The sequence below is a fragment of the Nomascus leucogenys genome, chromosome 6 (genome assembly GCF_006542625.1).
Source record: "Nomascus leucogenys isolate Asia chromosome 6, Asia_NLE_v1, whole genome shotgun sequence".
Taxonomy (NCBI): domain Eukaryota; kingdom Metazoa; phylum Chordata; class Mammalia; order Primates; family Hylobatidae; genus Nomascus; species Nomascus leucogenys.
In genome coordinates, this window is record NC_044386.1 from 37,681,984 (window position 1) to 37,699,935 (window position 17,952).

Genomic DNA, 17,952 nt, shown 5'->3' on the forward strand with positions numbered 1-17,952 from the left:
ACCAGATCTCATGAGAATTCACTATCTAGAGGATGGCACCAAGCCATGAGGGGCCCACCCCTCATGACCCAAATACCTCCCACTCGGCCCCACTTCCACCACTGGGGATTACTGTTCCAATATGAAATTTGGTGGAGACATATATTCAAATGATACTATATATTCATATAAATATTCAAACTATATCAATTATATACAACAGAAATGTATTTCTCACAGTTCTGGAGGCCGGCAAGTCCAAGATCAAGGTGTAGGCAGATTCAGTGTCTAGTGAGGGCCATTTCTGCTCCCAGGATGGTATCTTGAATGCTGCATCCTTACAAATGCTGTGTCCTCATATGGTGGAAGGGATAGAAAGACAAAAGGGGACAAACACTATTTCCTTATGTGATGGAAGGCTTAGGGCAAACAGGGCCATACTGGGTGTGAAAGCCTGTTTGATAAAGTCCTTATTCGCATTCATGGGGATGAGCCCTCATGACCTCACTACCTCCTAAAGGCCCCACACCTCAATACTATAACATTGGGACATTACGTTTCCACTCGAATTTTGGAGTGAGCTATTGTTAGAATATTTATCCCCATCAAAATGTATGTTGAAATTTAATTGTCATTATAACAGTGTTAAGTGGGACATTTAAGAAGTGATCCTGGCCGGGCGCGGTGGCTCACGCTTGTAATCCCAGCACTTTGGGAGGCTGAGGTGGGTGGATCACTTGAGGTCAGGAGTTCGAGACTAGCCTGACCAACATGGTAAAACCCCATCTCTGCAAAAAAAAAATACAAAAATTAGCTGGGTGTGGTGGCATGTACTGTAGTACCAGCTAATTGGGAGGCTGAGCCAGGAGAATTGCTTGAACTAGGGAGGCAGAGATTGCAGTGAGCCGAGATGACACCACTGCACTCCAGCTTTGGTGACAGAGCGAGACTCCGTCTCAAAAACAAAACAAAAAAGAAGAGGTGATCCTGCTCTCATGAGTGGAATTAATAAGGGTGAATTCAGTTTCCTTTTGTTCTCTTGTCCTTCTTTCTTCTGCCATATGAAGATGCAGTAAGAAGGCCCACACAAGCTGCCTGCACCTTGATCTTGGACTTCCAGTCTCTAAAATGGTAACAGTATAAATTCCTGTTCTTTGTAAAGTACCCAGTCTCAGTTATTCTGTTACAGCAGCAAAAAACAGAGTAAGACAAAGGAACACAAACATACAAACCATAGCAAGCTCTAAGCTGTATTAAAATGATATTTGGGACCGGGTGTGATGACTCATGCCTGTAATCCCAGCACTTTGGGAGGCCAAGGTGGGCGGATCACCTGAGGTTGGGAGTTTGAGACCAGCCTGACCAATATGGAGAAACCCCGTCTCTACTAAAAATACAAAATTAGCTGGGCGTGATGGTGCATGCCTGTGATCTCAGCTACTTGGGAGGCTGAGGCAGGAGAATCACTTGAAGCCGGGAGGCAGAGGTTGCAGGGTGAGCCGAGATCGCACCATTGCACTCCTGCCTGGGCAACAAGAGCAAAACTCCATCTCAAAAAAAAAAAAAAAAAAAAAAAAGATAATTGGTAAACGTCAGAAAGGTGCCCTCCAGGGCTAGGCTCCTGCAACGTGGTGGCTTCTCCAGCATTAGGCTCCTGTCATGTGCACTGACCAGAGGTACCTCATGACTACAAGCTTCCCAAAGAACCTTTTTGAGCAGCTTCAGAGCAGAATGCTGTTGACAAGGCACCTCCTCAGTGCAACTGGTGCTCTTTCTGGTGGTTTTCCAGGCTGTCCCAGAGGCAAGACACATCATCTAGTGAGCTATGTTGCGCTTTCTCTGACATCTAGATCTCAGCTCTGGGGATAAGGAGGACTCTTCCTTGGGTGCTCTATCTCAGCTCCAGGGACAGTGGCTACTCCATTTCTTTCTCTTTAGAGTTCTCTTTAACTTCTGATACCCAGCCCCTCATTACCTGAATCCCTTAAACTTTTCATGTTCAAATTACTGTTACTTTTTTCTCTTCACTGAACTCTGATATGCTGTTTTTATTAGATGTTTGTTTTTTTTACATTCTGTTGCTGACCAATGTTTAAATTTTTATACTCTACATGTTATTTGTATGTATATAGTGAATTACCCGTGTTTTAGTCCAATAATCAAGGTTTTTTTTTTTATTGTTGGTTTTTTTGAGACAAGAGTTTTGCTGTCACCCAGGCTGGAATACAGTGGCACGATCTCGGCTCATTGCAACCGCCGCCTCCTGGGTTCAAGCAATTCTCGTGCCTCAGTCCCCCGAGGAGCTGGGATTACAGCTGCTTGCCTCCATGCCCAACTAATTTTTTGTATTTTTAGTAGAGATGGGGTTTCAGCATGTTGTCCAGGCTGGTCTCAAACTCCTGAGCTCAGGCAATCTGCCTGCCTTGGCCTCCCAAAGTGCTGGGATTACAGGCGTGAGCTACCACGGCTGGCCCAAGGTTTACTTATTGCAAAGAAATAAGAAAATCTTGGTTAGTGGGCTAAAACATGGTAGTTCACTACATACATATAGTGCCTGTCTATGCTTGCATCTACAGATTTTCAACATTGGTCTGAACTCAAGACATTGAAAAATGCCAGAAGGCAGAATGTGATGCCATCCTTAAATCTCCAGGTAGTACATCTATTCAGACCCCAAGGGTTGTCTCTCTGATAAATATGAAAGCTATTCAAAATTTAACTGTTCAAAAATTTTAAAACTTTTGAGGATTTTACTCCACAATATGTGCTCTTATAGAACCTTTCTTGTGGTTGTGGGGGGATCAGAAAAGGGCAGATTTGATCTAATCAGAATTATTGGAAAATGGCTTGCTATTACCTTTTAGATGAGCTAACCCAATGCTAAAATTATTATTTAGACAGTCTCACTCTGTCACCCAGGCTGGAATGCAGTGGTGCAATCTCGGCTCACTGCAGCTTCCACCTCCCGGGTTCACGCCATTCTCCTGCCTCAGCCTCTCCGAGTAGCTGGGACTACAGGCACCCGCCACCACGCCCGGCTAATTTTTTTGTATTTTTAGTAGAGACAGGGTTTCACCGTGGTCTCGATCTCCTGACCTCGTGATCCGCCCACCTCGGCCTCCCAAAGTGCTGGGATTACAAGCGTGAGCCACCGCACCCGGCCACGATTCTTAAAGCATTGTGCTGTGCTGCCTCACAGGGGTATGTTCCCAGAGGTTTCTCTCTGCAGAGCAATCCCTAATAGGACAATTGTTCTCTCTGAGGCTTCTTGCTTCCTATCTCTCCTCCCTTGGGGAGCTGCTGCTTCTCTGTAAGTTGCTTCCCTGTGACACAGGGATCATAGTTTCTGCTCTAATTACACCTTTTCCACTCTGACGTAGCTGAGCCATATACTACATTGCCTTAGTCCTGTTCACCCTTGGTGATTCTGTTCCATTTGCCACCTGGCCTCTTCCTCCTCGGTCACTTTTTTTTTTTTTTTTTTTGAGACAGTCTCAGCTCACTGTAGTCTCAACTTCCCGGGCTCAGGTGATCCTTCTCAGCCTTCGGAGTAGCTGGGATTACAGGTGTGTGCCACAGCACCTGGCTAATTTTTGTATTTTTAGTAGAGACGGGGTTTTGCCATGTTGGCCAGGCTGGTCTCAAACTCCTGACCTCAGGTGATCTACCCGCCTCAGCCTCCCCAAAGTGTGTGGGATTACAGATGTGAGCCTCTGCGCCTGGCCACTCCTCAGTCACTTCTAAACAACTGTCCTCACTTGAGGAAGCTGGCCTTTCTCCTGTACCCTGTTTTACCAGTTGTCTTTTTAAAAAATAACTTTCCTCCAAATAACTTACTAATTTTATTCACATAACACTACTCAGGAGTTCAAATAATTTTAATCATTTTTTAAGGCAAAGAAAATACTTTTTACATTTGCTAGATGTTTATTTGCAGAGCTACATAAATGTAACACCTTATTAGAATGGGATTTTTCCTACTTTGGGAAACTATCAAAATGGTCTCACACACACACACAACCCAAAGAAAACATATTCAAGAACGTGGTCAGTTTTCAGGTTTTATCATTATTTATTATTTTATTTTTTATATCCCAGTCCTCACATGTAAGACTGGTCATTTTTTAGAATCCTCAGCCTATCAAGGATACAGAAGGGGTCTAGGATAGAGACCAATGAAGAAATTTCTTTGGAGAATTCTAAGTGCTCAATTCAGCCTTCTTGGACAAAGGAGTTACTACCTTCTACTTTGAAACCCAGTGAAAGGAACTTCAAGGAAACCCTTCAGAGAGCTTTGAAATGTGTTTCCTACAACCATTTAGCTGGGGACCCCGGAGAGGGCTGCTGCCATGCAATCTCCCTGAATTGTTTTTTTCAGGCCAGGGATGTGAGAATGTTTCCTGAGGACCAGATGTGTGACACTCAGGAGAGAGCCAGCATAAAATAGCCCCCCAGAGGTAAAGAAAACCTCAGGACTGAGGCTGGAGTGCAGTGGCACAATCAAGGTTCACTGCAGCCTTGACCTCTCAAGCTCAAGCGATCCTTCCACCTCAGCCCCGAGTAGCTGGGACTACAGGCACATACCACCACGCCTGGCTAATTTTTTGTATTTTTAATAGAGAAGGTTTCACCAGGTTGCCCAGGCTGGTCTCAAACTCTTGGGCTCAAGTCAACGGCACCTCTGAGCCTCCCAAAGCGCTGGGATGACAAGCATGAGCCTCCGAACCTGGCAGACTATTTTAAATTGAGATGGGTCCATCAGATACAAGGGAACTACATGACAGGTAACCCAGCAGGGAACCTCCAAAGAGGTCATACAAATACCGGAGACAGAAAAAGTCGGCTTAATTATCTGCGGGCTCCAGGGATTATGAAGCCAGCCAGCCAAGGAAGAACCACCCCAACTCACTCCTCGCCTTTCGTACCTCCAGTCTACACTTTAATCCCACTGAGGAGTTAACTTGCAGCTCGCAGCACCAGAAAAGTATAAGGAGAAAGCTGAAATCAGAGGAATCGTGCTCTCTCCACTGCCAGCTTGCAGTTTAAAGCACACCCAAGCTAGAATTAAGATTACTTTCTGACGATTACATAGGACTGCACATTTTACTTATTGAAATAAAACTGTTTTCGCAACTAATCATGATGAAAATACTTTTTGTTATCTGTAATCTAAAAATATATGGGTCAGGTCAAGTCTTCATCCTGGGGCACCAGGGTATACTCCCACCGTATAAAGACACAAAAATAAAAGCAATGATTTGATCTCAATCCAATCCACACACGATGCTTATTCTACATACTCGTGTACGTAAGAACCATTTTCTCATTGCAACTTTTCTTGTCAAAACATCCTTCTACTTACAAGGAAGATTTTGCTTAAGTCCTTTCTTTTTCTTTCTTTTTTGTTTTTGAGATGGAGTCTCGCTCTGTCGCCCAGACTGGAGTGCAATGGCGTTCTCTCAGCTCACTGCAACCTCTGCCCCCTAGGCTCAAGCGATTCTCTCGCCTCAGCCTCTTGAGTAGCTGGGATTATAGGTGTGCACCACCAGGCCTGGCCAGTCCTTCCATTCTTAGTTCCTGAGGTTATGCAGAGTCTTCGCCCTGTGCTTCTCTTGTATTATGATCCAAACTCCTTTGTTTTAAAAAAAACAAACACACCTAAATATAATCCAAATGTGCTAATAAATGTGAAACAGCCTCTTTCTCTGAAACAAGTTCTTCAGTAAAATAATTCTGTAATTTATTGCTTTGCTCTTCTTAAGTTATGCTATTACAAAATAAAGTTTCAATTACAGGAAAGGTTGAACTTTGCAAGCAACCCAAAACTCAAAAAGGGCTGAATGATAAGTCATTCAGGTAAAGACAAAAGAATGGCTCCTTATCATTCAGCTTTCTTAACCACCTTTCTAAAAGTTCCTCCATCCCCACTATTATGCTCATGGTATCTTTGTCTTTACACACTTATCACTATCTGCAATTGTCTATTATGTCACCTTCCACAAACATACATACAGTATATGCATGATTGAAATCTGTGCGAGCAGTGTCTTGTTTTCCATTTAAAAGTTTCTGGGCCTAGAATAGCTTTTGACACATAGTAGTCACTAAATAGATACTTGCTTCATGAATGAAGGGCACCATTTAGTCAATAAAAGGGAACATCAGAATAGGTAAACTTCCAAAAGTATCTAGTGTTGTCTTTCAAACTAAACTCCCCATTCCTCACTGCCCAATCTCCTGACCTCTTGACAAACTTTTTTCTTTGATGCTCCAACATGAGAGAGGTTTATGAAAAGTAAACACTAGCCTAAATTTTGCCAAATCCAGAATTTTAAAATATATCTTCAATTCTCTTTGGCCTCAGCCACATGTGACCGAGTGCCCCCCTCAAACAATCCCCTTTCTTGGTTTGTGTGACTCCATCCAATTCTAGTTCCTGGGCTAATTCTGCAACCACTGGAGTCAGAGGGCAGGAACCATGTCTGGTTTTGCTCCCACAGTATCTCTAACATGGCTTGGCATACAGTAGGTGCACCACACATAAATATGTCAACAAATGAACTTCTCCCTCTCTCCACTTCTGTCTCCAATGGACATCTCCCCAAATCTTACTTTGAGACTCTAAATATCTTTTGTTTTTGGAGTCTGTAAATTCACAAATGGTTTCCACCAATACTAAGTCAAGGATAGTTACTGAAGTTCATCGACGAACTCAAGTCCTCTTGCTTACTCTGACTTCTAAATGCCTATCAAATCTCAGTGTTCTCATTTTCGTGCTTAAATTATACAGAAACAGGCTTGGAAGTTGGCTACTCACTTGCACATTCAAGTTTTAGATTCTCTGTAGGGAACTCCCCGACAGCCCCACAGCCACTGCCTTGGTCTGTCATGATTTTCACATGAACTATTTTAGAACCTGTCACCTAGTTTCCAGCTTCAAGACTCATCACATGCACACTAACACTTTCCACATTCATCTTGCTAGAATAACTATTCCTAACATTCTGGTTTAAATCCTCTATAATTTCTCAAGACAAATTCTTCATAATCTGATCACTGCTCTTCCCTCAATTCTTTTCTTACCAACCCTACACCCCACCCTTCTAACCTGACAACCAAGGTGTCCGCAGTTTCATAGTTATGCCCTCCTCTGACTCGTTACCATTATGTCAGCTGTTTCATTGCTGGCAAAGCCACTTACCTTCTCTCTCATCATGATTCCTTCAAGTCCTCCCTGGCTCACCTTAAATCTTAGCCTGGCTTCACCTATTGAGTGACAAGCTCCTTTCCAATGCTCTCACAGCAACTCATGCATTTATCCATCATAGCGTGCATATATATATATGAACAATATATAATTGTGTCTCAATTAGAGGTGAGGCCTCTGAAGTAACTGTACTTTTCAACTTTGGCTCACTAGTTTACTGAATGAGTCTGCCTTTTACTACTTGTTTATTAAGTGCAGGACACATTTACTATGGGAGTTACAATTAAGGTATAATTCCCAAAGGTTTTCAACGCCACAGACTCAACCTTTTTTATTTTTGAGACGGAGTTTCGCTCTTGTTGTCCAGGCTGAAGTGCAATGGCGCAGTCTCGGCTCACTGCAACCTCCGTCTCCCAGGTTCAAGCAATTCTCCTGCCTCAGCCTCCCTAGTAGCTGGGATTACAGGCATGCACCACCACGCCTTGCTAATTTTTTTGTATTTTTAGTAGAGATGGGGTTTCTCCATGTTGGTCAGGCTGGTCTCAAACTCCCGGCCTCAGGTGATCCACCCACCTTGGCCTCCCAAAGTGCTGGGATTATAGGCGTGAGCTACCACGCCTGGCTGCCACAGATTCAACCTTTCTATTTTTGTAACTTTACAGAACATAACCAGTTACACGTGGAAACAGGTAGTCTGCTTTATTCGACAGCTGGGGGCAAATCAACCTGACATGTGAACTAAGATGGGAGGGAAGTAGGGGCTGGAGGGAGGCTTTTCAGGCAGAGGACAGAGTTGAAAAGCACATGGGGTACTTAGGAAAAATAAATTTAACATTTTTGCACACCTACATATAACACTGCAGAGAAGATAAAAGCATAATTTCTGCTGAAAAATTTAAAGTATAACGGGTCTCTATACATAACTCTAACTTAAGGCAGGACTAAGTGCTGTTAAAGATAGAAATATAGACAACAGGTGGGGTGTGGTGGCTCGTCCCTGTAATCCCAGCACTTTGGGAGGCCAAGATGAGAGGATCACTTGAAACCAGGAGTCCAGGACCAGCCTGGGCAACATAGTTTAACTCCATCTCCAGTGCAAGATCCACTGCTTATTTTGTTTCATTTGAAAATTGAGTCATCAGTTCAAGGGGTTTTTTTTTTTGAGGCGAGTCTCACTTTGTCACCAGGCTGGAGTGCAGTGGCATGATCTCAGCTCACTGCAACCTCTGCCTCAGCCTCTCAAGTAGCTGAGACTACAGGCACATGCCACCACGCCCAGCTAATTTTTGTATTTTTGTGGAGTTGGGGTCTCACCATGTGGGCCAGGGTGGTCTCGATCTCGACCTTGTGATCTGCCCACCTCAGCCTCCCAAAGTGCCAGGATTACAGCCGTGAGCCACTGTGCCCGGCCTCAAGGGTTGTTTATATGGGGGTCAGGGTACTTTCACTAGACTTAGACTTCTGAAGCCCAAACTGGCCAAACTTCACCAGCTTTACATTATACCCACAGGAACTCAGCTGTCTTTCAAGGTCGTTGTTCAATCTTCAATAGACTATCTTCACTTGAAAGTTTGGTGATGACAGCCGGGCACGGTGGCTCATACCTGTAATCCTAGCACTTTGGGAGGCTGAGGCAGTGGATCATGAGGTCGATTTCGAGACCAGCCTGGCCAACATGTTGAAACCCAGTCTCCACTAAGAATACAAAAAGAATTAGCCGAGTGAATCTCCATCTCTACAAAAAACACACAAAAATTAGCCAGGTGTGGTGGTGTGCATCTGTAGTCCCAGCTACTCACAAGGCTGAGGCAGGAGAACCACTTGACTGGAGCCCAGGAATTAGAGGCTGCAGTGAGCTGGGATTGTGGCATTGCACTATCTGTAAACAAGAAAGGCAATGTCAATTGGACTCTAACCATACATCTTTAAAGTATAGTCTCACATTTCGGGAGGAAGCCCAAGAGAGATTTAATCAGCAGGGTTTCTTTACAAGTGAATGTTCAGAAGCTGAGACCTGAAGGGTAAATTCGGAGTTAAAATACAAGATGAGAGTAGCAATTAGCTAGCACATTATAAAGCCATTCCAGGTTACAAGTAAAAGTTGTAAGGCCAGGTTAAGAACCTCAGGTGTTATTCTAAACACAGTGGAGAATTATAATTTAAATAGTATGACTTGGCTACATCACTATTTTATGTAGCTATTCTAGCATTCATATTCATGTTCCCTTCAACTGCCCCTGCCCTCTCACTCAGCAGTCCAGTTGACTTTGTCCCTTCATTTAAAAAAAAAAAGAACAAAAAACCCAACCCTGTCAATAAACCACCAAAACTAGGAAGGCACGACAGCAAGTTTCAGTGCTTTAACACAGAAACACCCAATTACCAAGTTGAGGGCTAAAAAAATTCGACCAAGTAGGCCCACATCACTGCCTTTAGTCTACAAATCTCAGGGTTTATATACTTGATTTTCCTTTATTTCCTGCTCAATCTTTACTTGCACCCAGCCCTACTTTTTGTCAAACCTATTTACATATTCTTAAGTTTACTCACACCTAGCAGGCTTTTTTCACTTAGCTAGCCACCTTACACACAGCCCACAAATCAGGTGTGCCAAGTGAGCATTACAGATACTAGGATAAGATCATCTTTTGAAATACAGAAGCCACTCCTACCCATACGTTTCCAGTGGTACTCTCAAGCTCTATGTGACTAATAATCATCCCCCTAAAGTCATGACAGTATAGCAGATGAACAAGCTGCTAAAGGTGATTTAAACATCATACTCTTTCAAATTTACTCAAACATCTTAAATACCCATCTATGCCACATGAGCTGTGCTATTTTAATCTGCTATATTGTCTTCCAGTGCCCCCTGCTTCAAGGACTCCTGGAATTCTGCTTGTTTCTCATTGCCTTAAACCGTGTTACAACCCCAGTCCAAAAGTAAACATTCCAAAACAGTCACTTAACAAGTAAATCTGATATGAAGCTAGCCCAGTCCCTAAACCTACAGTATTTCACTGATACTACAAGCCTAATTGATTAAAAATACCTTACCAAACACCAGATATGTATTTTTTAAAACCAGAACATTTATTGCATGACTAATTGTTGACATTCTTAAGATGAACTGGATGCTGCAACAGCTGCCCTCTTGGGTTTAGGTGTTGTTCCTTCACGGAATCCATGCCTGCAAGATGTCAAAAACAAGAACAAGTTACTTCAGCAACATCGATGCATCAATTTTAATTTTTGTTAAACAGATTTCAATGCGCTTATCTCAGTTCAATGCTGAAATCAATACTGCATTCATATGTTCAGACATTTATTTTTACAACATCACTGATAAGCTGCAATTCTTTACTTCACTTTGCTTAAAGATACCCATTTTCGGATATAGTTAACCGCAATCGCAATAAAGGCTCAAAAACTTATTTGGCTATACTAGTCATTGGGCCAGTATGTTTGTTCGTATTTGGCAAGAGATCACAGATTATTTGTGAAAATGGTTCCCTATGCTGAGAATAGATCCCAACTACTTTCACTAAGCAAGGAAAAAAAATGAGCGTGTTTAATGGCAGACATTTTCTAAACCAAGAGCTTTGCATTTTAACTTATTTAACATCCGTATCTACGCTAAGGTCAACTATCCTACTTTTAAAAGCCTGGCTTCAGTTCAAGCTCTTAACTCCTATATCGTACTAACAGACCACTCAATATTAAGTCCACAAAAACGTTATGACCCTAAATGCGAAGAAAGTTGCTTCAGCACATGAACACACTTGTGGGTGTCTACAAAGCCCTGAACTGCCTTGTTATCTTTAAAACTGGACACTCTGGAGACTGAGTGGGTAGAGGCTAGGGATTCTGCAAAATATTCAATTTTGCACTGGACAATTCCACCACAAAGAATTATCCAGCCCAAAATATCAACAGCTGAGAATTGCTGAAATAGAACATAGTAATGGAAGGAGCACCAGCTTTAAAGTTAAGTCTGCATCATTCTGAATCTTAGCTGAGATCTTAGATGGGTTAATCTCCTAGTAACTACTCTTTAATATGCAGGTTCTCTCAGGTAAGTCTAGGGCGGAGCTGAGATTTCTGCATTTATAACTCTAAGGCCAAGACTCTTGAGTAACAAGACCGCAAGGCAACAGCAGCAACCAGGGCAGTTTTCTACAGCACTCTTGCCCACAGAGAAAGGTTCAACCTTTTTCTGTTGAACCAAGCCTGACTCCAGACCTTATTCACTACTGTCTTGACAAATTTTGACACTAAAGATAAACCTAATAAATATCAACACTTTGGGACCCTAGTTCAAACAATGCTACTGATATTTAAATTTATACTACTGTTTAGTGAAAAAACTACTAATAAAATCCAAACTAACTTATGTCAAGGTTACAGCGGCAGAAGATAAAAGCTTTCAACATCTGGCCTGGGGCGGTAGCTCACGCCTGTAACCCCAGCACCCTGGGCAGGCCGATGGCTTGAGCCCAGGAATTCCGAGATTAGCCTGGGTAACATGACAAAATCCCATTCTCTACAATAAATACAAATTTAGCTGGGCATGTGGCGGCGCACACCGGTAGTCCCGGGTACTCGGGCGGCTGAGGTGAGATTACCTGAGGCTGGGGAGACTGAGGCTGCAGTGAGCCGTGATCGTGCCACTACACTCAAGCTTGGGCAACATAGTGAAACCCTACTTCGACAACAACAAAAAACAAAAAGCTTCCAACATCTCATCCCCAGTAACCATCAGGGTAGTGTTATCTGTTTACAAGTAAACACGAGGGTTTCATTCAAGCCCATAGGACCAATTATGATCGAACATACAAACTGTACCTGAATCTGCGGTATACAATTTTTAGGTGCCTCATTCGACCAGTTCCGGTGGTATTTCGTCTTTTAGCCTTGGCACTCCAGTTATCTAAAACATAAGTTCAGAAAAGATTTCAAACGGTTTTCCCCCACACACCTTGTAGGTATTAACACACAAGTTCTATGCCACCTCATCGGCATACAGATGTACAAGTTTTAAGACCGGCAACAAATAAAGTTCAAACCTATGCCCCCACTTATGCGCAATACAAACAAAAGCTAACACAGTTGGCCTGAAAAATGTTACTTACACTTTCTCTTGCGCTTGGCAGGGTAGCCACATTTGCCACAGGTCGACTTCTGAAGGTGGTAGGCCTTAGAGCCACAGCGGCGGCACAATGTGTGCGTCTTATTGCGACGCTTTCCAAACGATGACGTTCCCTTCGTCTGCACATTAGAGGAATAAATAGTTCTGAAACCTGGCAACTTCTAGATTTACTCTAGTTCTCCGGGAAACCAACTACTGATAAAATTTAAAGGCAATCATAAAGGTCGAAACTGTGGGAGAAGCCTCTTTCCACGAATGCCAAGTCAGAGACCACTACCCGCATTTTACGTTACCTAAAGCCCTCCACAAGAGTTGCAATGTTCTGAAATACACTTTATCTGTATAGACTCCGGCCAGACAGCATCACCAATGAATTATTTCATTGTTACACAGAACCAAACATTCCCAAACTCCTTCCCTCGACTCCCAACCAAGGCTAGAGCTGTGAAAGGTCTCCAAAGGTTGGACCGAGGCAAAGGACACAATGCAGCTCTAGCTCCACAATTACGGCGGGATCGGTCCCCCAGGCACCAGTTAGCAGTCATTCTTCTGGCTCTTGAGGGCCACCGCATGCCTCTTTCCTGCCAACCAGTTCCCCTTATCCGGAATCTTGCCAAACCCCAAAGGACAGCAAGCAGGGAGGCACAAAGGACGAGGATGGAACGCGATTCACACAGACCACGGTCACAACTCACCATCTCGCTTCTGCGGCCGAGACCAGAAAGACCGGAAGAGAAGGCACTTCCGCTATATCACGCTCAGAAGCTTCCGCCCAGGGAAGTACTTCCTGCGGGGCGCGGTGCAGCGTTGTCAAGCGTCCGTCGTCGTAGTGTCGTTGGGGTCAAGAGGAGGATGCGGTACCAGACAGGGCTGATCGCTTTTCGGTGCCGGAAAGGCGGGCGGGACTCCCAGTTTCCTGGCGACCGGATGGGCGAGTCTTCGCCGGGCTCGCTTGGACCCTGAGGGCCGTTCAGATTACAGTTTTGCTTTTGGTGCTGCTGTTGCTGGTGCTACTGCTAGTACTGATCGGTTTCGCACGTTAGCAGTCAGATCTGTTGCTATACCGTCTATTACTGCCTTCTAAGCACATGGAAAACCTGGAATGCGAGGCTGGCCGTGCCCGGGGGTACCCGCACCGACTGAGCGTCCCCGGCGTGTAATGACCGTCTGCGCCTGGGATAATCCCTATTCAGGAGAAAGCAACTTCTCCAGCCGCCTCCTCATTCCGATCCCGGAAGCTTTTGGCCGACGCTGACTTTTCCTGTGAGAGGTCGCGAGGAGTACGGAGGCATGCAGCTGGAGCTTAGAATGTAAAGGGAAAGGCAGACAGTGATTTTGTTGTTGTTGTTGTTACTGTAGTAAATCAGAGGCAAGTTATCTGATCCCATATTTCATTGTGCCAAGGAATCACACATGGAACTTGCTCAATATAGTTTCCAAGGGCCTGGCGCCGTGGCTTACGCCTGTAATCCCAGCACTTTGGGAGGCTGAGGCGGGCGTATCTCTTGAGCCCAGGCGTTGGAGACCAGCCTGGGCAACATAGGGAGACGCTGTCGCTACAAAAAAAATACAAAAAATCATCCAGGCGTGGTGGCGCGCGCCTGCCAATCCAGCTACTCGGGGTGGAGGTGGAGGGAGGCTTGAACCCGGAAGGTGGAGGCTGCAGTGAGATTGCGCCATTGCACTCTAGCTTGGGTGACTGAGTGAGACTCTGTCTCAAAAAAAAACAAACCCAAAAACTAAAAATGAAATGTTGCCAGAGCTGCTTTCCTTTCTTGGAGGTTCTAGGAGGGAGAATCTGTTTTCTTTCCTTTCTCAGCTTCTAGAGACTGCCCAAACTCCTTGGTTTATTGCTCTCTTGCATCTTCAAAACCAGTGATACTGTAGTTTCCCCCGTTTCTGTGGGTTAAGTTCCAAGACCTTCAGTGGATGCCTGAAACCACAACACCAAACCCTATATATACTGTTTTTTCGGTACATGTGTACCTGTGATGAAGTTAAATTTATGAATTAGGCGCCATAAAAGATTAACAACAACTAATAGAACAATCATAACAGTATACTGTAATAAAAGTTATGTGAATGTGGTCGGTCTCTTTTTCTCCAAATATGTTATTGTCCTGTACTCAACTATTTTTAAACCATGGTTGACCATGGGGTAACAAACCCTGAAATCCTGCAAAGGGAAACCTTGGATAAGTGGAGACTACTGTAGTCTTTCTCACATTGCATTACTCTTTATTCTGCATCCGTCTTATTCTTTTTCCTTTCCTTTTATTTTTATTTGTAGTAGACACAAGGTCTCACTGTTGTCCAGGCTGGTCTTGAACTCCTGAACCTTCCTGTCTTGGTCTCTCAAAGGGCTTGGGTGCCCTGCCATCCCTCTCCTACTTTTAAGGCCCCTTGTGATTATGTTGACTCCACCCAGATAACTTCCTTATCTTCAGTTTCGCTAATTAGCAACCTTAATTCCCTCTGCAATTATAATTGTCCTTTGCCACATAACCTAATTTATTCATAGGTTAAGGGGATTAGTACCTTGTGATCTTTGGAGACAGCCATTATTCTGCCTACCACGGGGGCTATGAGAAATGAGGTCAGTGTAGAAAAGGTAGGACAGGTGTCAACCATTAAGGAACCAAGCAGTGTGACAGGCATTATGTCAGTCTCTTTACTCCAGACATTCCCAGAATTGAAGACAGGAGAGAATTATTTTTCCTCCTCTCTAGTGTTAGGTGGTTCTTTTTGGTATATGTCAAACCATGTAAATTTTGCCCTGATCAAGTAAACCCTTGGCTTTCTAGAGGTCTATGAAGGCTAGTCAGACCCTCCAATTTTCTATACAATTGCTAGGTTTAGGTCAGGACTAGTGACTATATCAACTTTTTTTTTTTGTTTTTTTTTTGAGACAGGGTCTCACTCTGTCACCTGGGCTGGAGTGCAGTGGCACCATCTCGACTCACTGCAACCTCTACCTCCCGGGTTCAAGCAATTCTTGTGCCTCAGCCTCCCAAGTAGCTGGGACTACAAGCGCACGCCGCCACCACGCCCGGCTAATATTTTGTATTTTTAGTAGAGACGGAGTTTCACCATGTTGGCCAGGCTGGTGTCAAACTCCTGACCTCCAGTGATCAGACCCCCCTCAGTCTCCCAAAGTTCTGGGATGACAGGTGTGAGCCACTATGCCCAGCCAGGACTAGATCAACATCTGAAATGGATGATCTAAGGCTGTTAGCCTAGGCATTCACCCCCTGACATTTTGCTTTTTGGCAGTGATAGAAACTATGTTAAGTCCTGCATCCATGGTTCTGATACAATCAAGTCCTTTGACCACCAGGACTCAGCACTGAGACCTGCCTCTTTTTATTTCTACAATACATGAAATTACTGTTGACTTTTGTCTTTAAAACATCACATAAATTCGTTAGCAGCAATTCAAGGGAGAATTTTCTGTACATTCATACCTATGATAAAGTTTAATTTATGAATTAGCACAGTAAGATTAACAACAACTAATAATAAGGCTGGGTGCGGTGGCTTACACCTGTATCCCAGCACTTTGGGAGGCTGAGGCAGGCAGATCACCTGAGGTTGGGAGTTCGAGACTAGCCTAACAACAACAACAAAAAAAACCCAAAAAACAATAATAAAATAGAACACATTTAAAACTTTTAGTCCTGTGTTATTCATTCCGATTTGAGGTCTATTCTTTCAATTTAGTAACCTCCTGGCTATATTTTATATAATAGAGAACATTCTGGTTACACTCACCCTTCCCCCAGCTCACTTCCTTTGCATTCTAAGGCTGTGTGTGCTATGCAAATTTCTGTTATGAAGAAACAATTTTTTTTTTTTTTTTGAGACGGAGTTTTGCTCTTGTTGCCCAGGCTGGAGTGCAATGATGCTATCTTGGCTCACCGCAACCTCCACCTCCCGGGTTCAAGTGATTCTCCTGCCTCAGCCTCTCAAGTAGCTGGGATTACAGGCATTGACCACCATGCCAAGCTAACTTTGTATTTTTAGTAGAGATGGGGTTTCTCCATGTTGGTCAGGCTTGTCTTGAACTCCCGACCTCAGGTGATCCGCCTGCCTCAGCCTCCCAAAGTGCTGCGATTACAGGCGTGAGCCACTGCACCCGGCCATCAAGAAACAATTTAAACTAGACAGCCTGGCATGGTGGCTCACACTTGTAATCGCAGCACTCTGGGAGGCCAAGGTGGGAGGATCACTTGAGCCCAGGACAGCCTGGGCGACATAGGGAGACCCCATCTCTACAAATAATAAAAAAAAATGTGGTTCACGCCTGTAATCTTAGCAGTTTGGGAGGCCAAGGCGGGAAGATTGCTTAAACCCAGGAGTTTGAGACCAGCCTGGAAAATGTAGTGAAACCCTGTCTCTACAAAAATTTTTTTTAAAAAGAGCTTGGCTCACGCTTGTAATCCCAGCACTTTGGGAGGCCGAGGCGGGCAGATCACGAGGTCAGGAGATCGAGACCACGGTGAAACCCCGTCTCTACTAAAAATACAAAAAATTAGCCGGGCGTGGTGGCGGGCGCCTGTAGTCCCAGCTACTCGGAGAGGCTGAGGCAGGAGAATGGCGTGAACCCGGGAGGCGGAGCTTGCAGTGAGCCGAGATTGCGCCATTGCACTCCAGCCTGGGCGACAGAGCGAGACTCTGTCTTAAAAAAAAAAAAAAAAATAGCTGAACAGGTTGGCCAAGCCTATACTCCCAGCTACTCAGGAAGCTGACGGGGGAGGATTGCTCGAGCCCAGGAGTTTGAGGCTGCTGCGAGTTATGATTGCACCATTGCACTCCAGTCAGGGCAACAGAGTGAGACTCTGTTTCAAAACAAAACAAAACGAAAACTTCTAGAAGGAAGTTTAAATTTCAGTGCTAAGTTTCCCACTTCAAGTGAACACTTTTTTCCCATCGGCTTTGAAATCTCAGAAAGGTTATTGTGAGAAAGGAGCATCTTTAGGGTGGAGCATTGGAGAGGAGACTGGTGGTTTGGGAGACCTGTTATTAAAGTACCTTCCTGATCAAGTTGAACAACAACAACAAAAAATTGGCAATCTTTATGACAGTGCCAATCAAATTGTGGGCATGAGGTGGGATGCATCACTTGAAAGCCATACTTTTGAGATACATATTTTAAAACTCTTACCTAGAGTATAATGGTGGTTACCAGAGAGAGGCTGGGAGTTGCGGAGAAGGGAAGGGTGCTGGTCAAAGGATACAAAGTCACAGACAAGAGGAATAAATTATAAGTATTGAAGGTGATGTATATGTTAATTTGAGTGAATCATTCTACACTGCATACATATAAAATTACTGAATATCCCATAATTACATATGATTATAATTGGTCAAAGTAAATAAAAATTTTAAAACTCTTCAATTTTATAAAACTCTTACCTAATATTAATTTTTAATATCATATGAGGATTTTTTTTTTAAAAGCCTAGGCTAGAGTAACGTACTACAACCTCAAACTTCTGGGCCGAAGCAGCTGTCCTGCCTCAGCCTCCCTTCCCAAGCAGCTGGGACTACAGATGCACACCATCATGACCAGATAATTTTTAAAGTTTTTGTAGAGACAGGGTCTTGCTATGTTGCT

General features: G+C 43.9%; 1 protein-coding gene and 1 non-coding gene across 2 annotated transcripts; both read right to left on the reverse strand.

Moving 5' to 3' along the window:
* Positions 1–10,256: 10,256 nt before the first annotated feature.
* RPL37 (ribosomal protein L37) lies at positions 10,257–13,178 on the reverse strand. The gene is made up of 4 exons (XM_003274378.4): positions 13,031–13,178; positions 12,319–12,454; positions 12,032–12,116; positions 10,257–10,376 (listed from the first exon to the last, which is right to left on the reverse strand). Exons 1-4 carry the CDS (start codon positions 13,031–13,033, stop codon positions 10,307–10,309), a joined length of 294 nt encoding a protein of 97 aa, XP_003274426.1. The 5' UTR covers positions 13,034–13,178; the 3' UTR covers positions 10,257–10,306.
* Positions 10,459–10,538, reverse strand: LOC115835754. The gene has a single exon (XR_004030776.1). It is a non-coding gene; the product is annotated as a small nucleolar RNA SNORD72 (small nucleolar RNA).
* Positions 13,179–17,952: the final 4,774 nt, after the last annotated feature.